At 30.7% G+C, this 8,376-nt stretch overlaps 1 protein-coding gene across 2 annotated transcripts in view; it reads right to left on the minus strand.

Annotated features, from left to right (window-relative positions):
* The window catches only part of LOC108361351 (scavenger receptor class B member 1), an 85,854-nt gene that overhangs the window by 47,767 nt on the left and 29,711 nt on the right, over window positions 1–8,376 (minus strand). The window contains exon 1 of one of the 2 annotated variants that reach the window (XM_017613950.1): window positions 3,481–4,386. The exons of the other annotated variant lie outside the window; for it this stretch is intronic. Within the exon in view, the coding sequence (XP_017469439.1) occupies window positions 3,481–3,760 (280 nt within the window). The 5' untranslated portion in view covers window positions 3,761–4,386. Of the gene's footprint in view, window positions 1–3,480; window positions 4,387–8,376 lie in introns of those variants that run through there. 2 annotated transcript variants of the gene reach the window in all.

Consider the following 8,376-nt stretch of genomic DNA (forward strand, 5'->3'; position numbering starts at 1 on the left):
TTTTTTTTTGGTTTGGGGAAAAGCGCTAAAGGCAATGAGAATTTCGCGCAATAAGCAAGTTGCAAAAATATCATTGGTTAAGCAGATATTTTAGAGGTAGCATAGTAAGCTAAATAAAAGCAAGTAAATAAGCAAGCTGAAGAGATCAGAGAAAGCGTATTGTTGTTGAAAAACGAAAATTATGGAAAACTTTTTAACGCATTTTGGTCGACTTTTTTTTTAATTCATTTAACTTTTAAGCTTCAAACCCATTTTTGAGTGGTCGAGTGTGCGAAAAATATCTACTATGTATGAAATTCGCAAATATTTGCATAGCGAAATAAGCGTGTCTTTCTTAGCAGATTGGCGTTCGACATCTACTCATGAAAAAAGAAATCTATAAAGTAAACCTCAAATTGTTTATTTGCATACCAACTTTGTAATATAATAATGTATGTACGTATTAGATAAATGCACATAAATAAATTGCCGTCCAGCTGCGGACACTTGACTTTTTCAACTATATGCATAGCTCGAATATAGAAAATCGCATATTTTAGCCAAATTTAAAATAACTTAGCTGGCGCGAAGTGTCGGATGCTTACACAGCCACCGATTGTCAGCCAATGGCAGAAGAAGTTGGTTTGTTAGTGCTTCTTATTTTCTTAAGACAGCAAAACAAAATTCAAACAAAACAAAAACATCCAAATGCTTAAAAAAATTGTTCAAGTACGCGCGTGCATTAAAATATAAATACCATACCACNTAGAAGTTGGTTGTTAGTGCTTCTTATTTTCTTAAGACAGCAAAACAAAATTCAAACAAAAAAAAAACATCCAAATGCTTAAAAAAATTGTTCAAGTACGCGCGTGCATTAAAATATAAATACCATACCACAGTTGATAGTAAATAAAAATAAAAGAATTAAATATACATACAGACACCCACAGAAGTATTCGTAATTTGTACAAAATTCATAAAAATTAATCAAACTTAACAAAATTTTCATCAAAATTTCAAACTTTTTATTCATAGAATTTGTTCATGCCTTATATGGAAACAAATGCGCAACACCTTCGACAAAAAAAAAATCTAAAAAATCAGCGGCAATTTTTAGCTACTTCAAACTGCATGCCGACATTTCTTCTAAAAATTCTGAATAAAAAGTTTGAAATTTTGATGCACATTTTTTTAAGTTTGATTAATTTTTATGAATTTTGTACAAAGTTTGCAAGAACGATTTAAATGGTTTTTGTTATAGAATTAGCTATATTTTAAATGAAATATAACGAAAAAGATTTATGATGGAAAGCATTTTGAATATTGTGAAAACCCTAATTTACGAATACTTCTGGAGTGACTGTACATACATAATATTGCAATAAAATATGAGGTATTTTCATATGAATATATACAATCTTTCGCACAATCGGCTTAACATATTTCTGCACAGCACAGCATTCTTTGCGCTGCCGGGCATCGCACGAGGTGGGGAGGGGGGGGAGGGGGAAGTGTCAGTAGCCAGAGTTGGGGCAACAGTCATGGTGACAAAGTTGCTACAAAATATTATAAAAATTTGTTTTTTCTTTTTTTTTACTCAACCTCAAGAGGCAGGCAAGGCAGCATTGCCGATTGCTGCAAGTTGGTGAGTGCCGACTGAGCGTTGCATTGATATTACAACAGAAATAAATACTTACATACAGGCAAAAGTTTGAAAAGTTCTTGACTTTAGCATTGTCGTTTTAAAGATAAATTTTCACTCAATGCGTTGTTGGCGGCTTTACTCGTTTGAAAGCAAGGCTGATGTTGTCTGGTTTTTTTTTTAAATAGTGCTTATCTAGCATTTTGCGTTTGCATTTTTAAATAGCAAAACTTGCAACAGACGTCTGTTCAAATTTGCTTCCTATTATATTGTTGTTGGTTAATTTTTTTTAGTGTTATGAAGTCTACCGTATAGTTTTTCAAAAATGGCAAAAATTTTTCTTAAGAATAAAAAGTGAAACTTTGAAGAATTTTCATAATAGAAATAATAGATATTAAATAAACAAAAGAACGAAAAATTGCACAGACTTGCTAAAATTTCGCGTCGCAATTTATATTATGTACATACATTTATTTAAAAAAATTAACGATTAATTCGAAAATTTTCAAATCAATAAAAAAAAAATAAAAAACAAATTTTAAGTAAAAAGATCAAGACTTCGTTTTATGAAGGATTATTTTTTTCGTATTTTTTTTTTAAGGAATTCGCAAAAAAATTAAAAAAACAATTTTTTAAGAGAAAAAGTCAAGACTTCGTTTTATTAAAGCTCACTTTTTATTTTTTCTTATTTGTTTTGAGAAATTCGCAAAAAATTTTGAGCAAAAAATAATAAAAAATAAAAGAATAATATTTTTAAATATATTGGCCCGTAGTTATAGTCAAAATTAAGTCGACTCTAAAGTTTATTACAGCTTTTGGAATACAATATCTGTCAAAAAAGCTGCAACTAACTTTATAAACGACTTTATTTTGACTATGACTACGAACCATTTTATCTTTATTTTTTTTTGTACATTCTGCGTTGATTTTAATTTGCCACACTTGTTTTGTTATACTTTTGCTATTTTTGAAAACTACAAAAAAATTACAGTTTTCTGAGTTAAAAAAATATTTAGGAAAGTTAGGTTTAAATTTTAGTTAAATTTTTTAAATTTCTTTATTTTTACTTTTGTGCAAATTTGTATTTAAAAAATTTCGGTACATAAATAAATTTTGACAAAATGAAATAAAAATGAAAACACAAAAAAAAATTAAATCCTATGTATTAGAAACAAACTTTTAGTTCTTTTGAAAAGTACATAAAAATTGCAAAAAATTGTTCTGAGCTGAAAAAATAAATATTTTGTATTAAGAGAAAAAATATTTAGAAAAAGTAAAGTTTAAACTATATTTGATTTTTTAAATTTTTTGATTAAAATTAATTTTTTTTGCAACTTATTTAATTTTTGTGAAAAATTGTATTAAAAAATTTCTATAGATAAATTTTGACTACATGGAATAAAACTGAAAGAAACTAAAACAAACAAAAATCAGAAAAATTTTAATATTATGTATTTGTGAAAACAAAATTAACTTGATTTACAAACTTTTTATCAACCAATTCTTTTTGTTTAACATTTCAGAATTGATTTTTCATTTTTAAAAGTAAAATTTTGTAATAATTTCTTTAAAAAGCTTATCCAACACACATTTTTGCGTTTAAAACTTTAGCCGATTTATTAAAAAAATTCTAAATTAGTAAAACAAAAATTAAAATTTCATGTTCCATAATCAAAAATCGTGTACACACCAAAAAACACACACCACATGAATTACACTTTTTCACTTAAGTACTTAAGCTCACCAACTCTTTCATAATTTCCTGCTACAACTTTCATTTCTGTCGCATAACTTTTCTTTTACAGAATATCATTCATAAATCAGAAAAAAAAAAAAAATATTAATTTCATTCAACTTACATTTTGGTGAACGCGCTCGCTTATTGCTTTTGCGTTCATTAAAGAACGAACTTAGAATGCCGGCAGGATTCATTGAACGATTGGCTTGCAAACTTTTGGTACGCTGCTTTTCAGCGGCGCGCGACAACGACGAACCGCACGCTGTTGTGTAAGGTCCTGTCGTCGTTGTTGTCGCCATTGCCGAATGTATATTCGCAGTCAATTGTTGTTGCTGTTCGGTATCATCGGTATTGGCTGCGCTATACCGGCGTGATGAAAACATATTGGCAAGATCTTTCATTTTCGCGCTTAACTTTTTACTTTGATTTATTTCTCAAAAGAACGTACGAAGTATACGGATAAAACAAAGCATTAAAACGAATTGAGAATTCGATTAGTTTTCTTTGCTTTTTAAGTAGTTAATTTAATGAAAAAAATAAAACACACAAATCTTTGCGTTCTTGAGCGCTTAGCTTGAGTTTAGTTTAAATTTGATTTGTTTGTTTTTGTATACTAATCGCTTTAGCTTAAAAGTTCATGCGCACTTATAACAGTTTTTTTTTTTTTTGATAAATTTCACACTCTGTTCTTAGAATATTAAAAAAAAAATCTCAAACTATCAAATTCGTATAAATTTCGCTCTTTATTTGATTATTTTTTCTTCATCTAACTACTATCCTTGCTACATATTCTCAGTCAACATTTATTATGTTTTGCTTTCAAAACTTTAACTTGAACTCAACGTTTACGAAATGTTCTTTTTAACGTTACGGAGAGCTTTTCGTCTACTCGCTTGCGCTGCTCACTTTTGAATGAAGTCTGACTTGTGCGCGACACAGCAGGTAAATATCAGTTTTGCTAGCCGCTAGCCGCTAGCCGCTGCCACCTTCGCCGGACTGACTGTTTGGAAGCTGTAACCGCTGCTGCTAGCGTCGACGCTTGCAAATTTTTTCTGATCAGAATACCTGAGTTGCTGTCGTCGTCGTCGTCGTCGTCGCCGTTGTTATTTAAGCCGAGTCATCATCAGCAACGCGTAACGTCGCTGAGACCGGTAATCAGGTAATTCCGAGTCCGCATTCGAGTTTGTGCGGTGTGGAGCGGAGCGGTGCGGCGCTGCGCTGCCACTGCCTAAATCAGCTTGACCACTGGAATCTTTAAACAGATTTAGTGCTGTTGAATGAGCAGTCAATTAATTGAAGCGTTGATAAAATATACTAGATAAGGCACAAGTCAGAATGAATTAAAAGTCGAGAACAGTAGTCCTTTAACACGCAGCGGGTAGTCAGTCAGCAGAGTAGGATGGTTCGCTGGCTGTTAAGAATATTGCTGATTGTTGTAGGTATGTAAGTTAACAGCAGTGGGCTTACAGGTACTTCATTTACAAATCGTTTGATTGCGGTAAGCCTGCTGTTAAGGCAAGCCACTGTTACGTGTACATATGTACATACTAAATTGGGATTTTGCTCGTCAAGCCCGTTAAGCAATGTTATTGCAATTGAAAGCGAACATTCTCCGGCTAAGCTAATTAGCAGCAGTGTATGTGAATGATATGCTCTGTTAGCAGCTGCTGTTAATCACAACAGCATGTCATTTATTTTGATACAATTCTGTTGTAATCTTTTACAGCAAACTGTTACGTACATAACAGCTTTTCGTTTTGGTTTTTTTGTTGTGTCATTGACCACCGCTTCGCAAAGTAAACAAACAATTTTTCGCTAATAAAAAAGTGTTTATCGTTTTACGTGTCTCACAGAGTGAGAGCAATAGAAGTTTTGGTAATTATTTATTTATGAAAAATTCCATAATTATCTACTAATTAAGACATTTCTATAGAATTTACGTGAATCCCTATGAAGAACATGAGGAAGTGACATAGTATGTACTTACATATGTACATATGTACGCAATAGCGCGGAAGTGATATTGCGAAAAGTTATCCTTTTTTATATGGCGAAAAATAGCAAAAGTGTAAACAAATTTATATGCAGGTACAAATGTATCTAAGTGTGTGTTGGCGTACGTTCTGCCGCAATGATGTCGTTAAATTTTGGTAACTGCACAACAATGATATGCGAAATTTTGAAAGTGAGCAGTGATTGTTAGATATGTGTGTATGTACATAATGCACATTATAAAAAAAATTACAAACAAGTAAGGAAAGTGCTCTGTTAAAAAAAATTTAACTGTTTTTAATCCGTTTTTTAGGAACTATACATTTTACAAAATTTTTCTTGATGGTTTCCACTGTGAACTTTTTGTTTACGATAGACCAACAAGGTACAAAATCTCAGCCTTTTTTCCCCTTAAATGGAGGAGTTACATCACATAAACTCGTACATACATATATACGTATATATGCTATAGAGCACCTATCTTGTGATTGGGCGATACTTTTTTCGAACAATACTTCTTGCGCCACCTTGTACACAAATTTTGAAGCTTAGGAAAAAAATTGGTAGAAAAAAAATTGGTAATACGAAAAATTCCAAGCAATGATTTTTTTAACTTTTTTCGTTTGATAATTTTTATTTTTTTTTACTCTATTTTATTTTTATTTTTATTTTTATTTTCCTTTTTTTTTAAATAGCGAGGTAGAACCGCTGAGAGATACTGTTAGCATTTTTGACGTTTTCAAGCATTAAGATTTTAAAATATACTCACAAACTCACACACACATTCTCATTTTCAATCTCAAACAATAAAAATTTTGAAAAACTCCATTTGCTCATTTCAGTTTTATATGATTTTAAAATGCCGGGAAACTTCAAAAAAAAAAATTATGGCCGAGAACGGTTCTACCCAAGATATATTAAAAAAGGTGTAACTGACAACTCAGGTCGGTTCTCTTTTAAGGTACTATTATGCCAAAAAAATATAAACAAACCATTCAAAACTCATAAAAAAAATTTTCAATCACACTTTGTTAAATGCATTTTGGTTCTACTGTACTATGTTTCCAGCATGGTACGTACTATATTACTTTTTATTTATTTGTGCTGTTCTTTTTATTTTTATTTTAATTTTATTTATTTATTTATTTTTCGTTGTATTTCGTTTTACTCACTCCCTTCACTTCGTTCTATTTTATTTCATGTAATTTTTTGTTTTATTTTATTTGTGAGTTTTAATTTACTTTTATTTCATTTTAACTCGTTTCTGGTTCTTTTCTGTGCGTCATTGGATTAAAGTACATTTCTCACCTTAATTAAGATTTTGAACATTGCACATAGTTGAAATCAGTGTGGCCAGATATTTTTTCAAAAAACTGCAAATTTTCGAAAAATACTGTAACCCACCAAAAAAAGAAGGGAGCTTTTACAAACTTAAGGGTTTTTTTTAAATTTTATTAAACATAAATAACAAATAACTATTAATGGAAAAATTAAATAACTCAAACAGTTTAAATTTTACAAAAAGCCTTTATAGACTGAAACATTTAAGTCACGTTTCTGTTTAATTATTTCTCACAAATTCCTAAAATTTAGTACAACCTGAATATTTTTTTTTTTAGAAAACTTTAGTTCTTGAAATATGAGAGAGTACTGGTATTACTAGTTTACTTTTTATTTTATTCAAATTGTTTCATAGAAAATATTTTCTCCTCATTAGCTGCGGCAACTTGAATGCAAAGAAAAGCCTAAACCATTTGTTTTAAAAGAAGAATCGCTGCTCCTTAAACGCTGCTTTTTATATTAAATATTGACTTCCAAAATCCATAAGAGAAGTTTTAGTTTATTAATTTAAATTGGAAATATCGAAACAATTCTCTAATTTGTACTAAATAGAAGGTGTTTTAAAAAACTGTAGTTTGTCGAAAAAAACGTAATTTACAGTTAAGATTGTGGATCTGGCAACATTGATTGAAACACAAATCTTATACGAGCATATTTGCATTCAATAAAAGCGCATACTAATTATAGTGTGTAGAACCGTCCTAAAATAGCCTTTCGAATTCAATCTAGTATTCCCACTAAAAAATCATAAATTTAATTTTTGTCATATTGTTATTGTCATCGATTAGCTGTTGTTTATAAGTATGCATTTTTTTTTTTATTTTAGCTGACTTGTTGGTAAGTATGTAGGTATGTATTTTCAGTTAACCGTATGCAAATCGGCATATTTGACTAACATAGAAGCAACCTTGATTGAAAAGAAATTGACCTCACTCAAGAGGGGAAAACCTGTATTTCGGAAATAAACAAAAAGAAAACAAAAAAAATTCTTCGGCGATGCAAACAAATTTGGTTTTTTCTTTTAACCCTAATATAAACAACTGCATGCCCTATTTGCGAGAGTTCATCTATAGTTTAGATAATATTTTTAAGATGGGTTATGGCTTTTTCTATGGGCAGGTATATTCATGATTCGCTATTCTCTGGTGCCAATATATGTATAAGTACATATTTAGAATTCCTCGAAACTCCCCGGCCAAAGACAGGCAAAGCTATTTAACTGAATTATTCAAAATATTATAGGGATCTTCGATTTGCGCTATGAGATACTGTCACACGGAGCACAGAATTGACGTAAAGGTAACGCGAGTTTCTCGGTAACCCTACTGGACACTTAAAGGCTAGGCAATCCCATTGATAAAATTATCACTGAGAAACAGGTAAAATGGGTTGTTAGATTCATACCAAGGCATACTGTAAAGAACGATAGCGCGAATTTCGATAAATATTTTTTAGAAACTGTTAAAGTAATGAAAAAAGATTTCTCACCTAAAGCTGAACGAATGGGGTGGAATTCTACTCTCAAGTCAGCGTCTATATCAGCACTGCAGTAATGGCCAGCGAAAGCTTTTATTTGTTGCTAGCCATATCTAAATTGAGAGCTTTTTGGGTGCTTTCAGCTGCATTCACAAATTAGACATATCGCTATCAATATTTATCGATAATTAACGATACATATATGCAT

Source organism: Rhagoletis zephyria, unplaced genomic scaffold (assembly GCF_001687245.7).
Source record: "Rhagoletis zephyria isolate East Lansing unplaced genomic scaffold, Rhagoletis_zephyria_1.1 Rzeph_scaffold_00738, whole genome shotgun sequence".
Lineage (NCBI taxonomy): Eukaryota > Metazoa > Arthropoda > Insecta > Diptera > Tephritidae > Rhagoletis > Rhagoletis zephyria.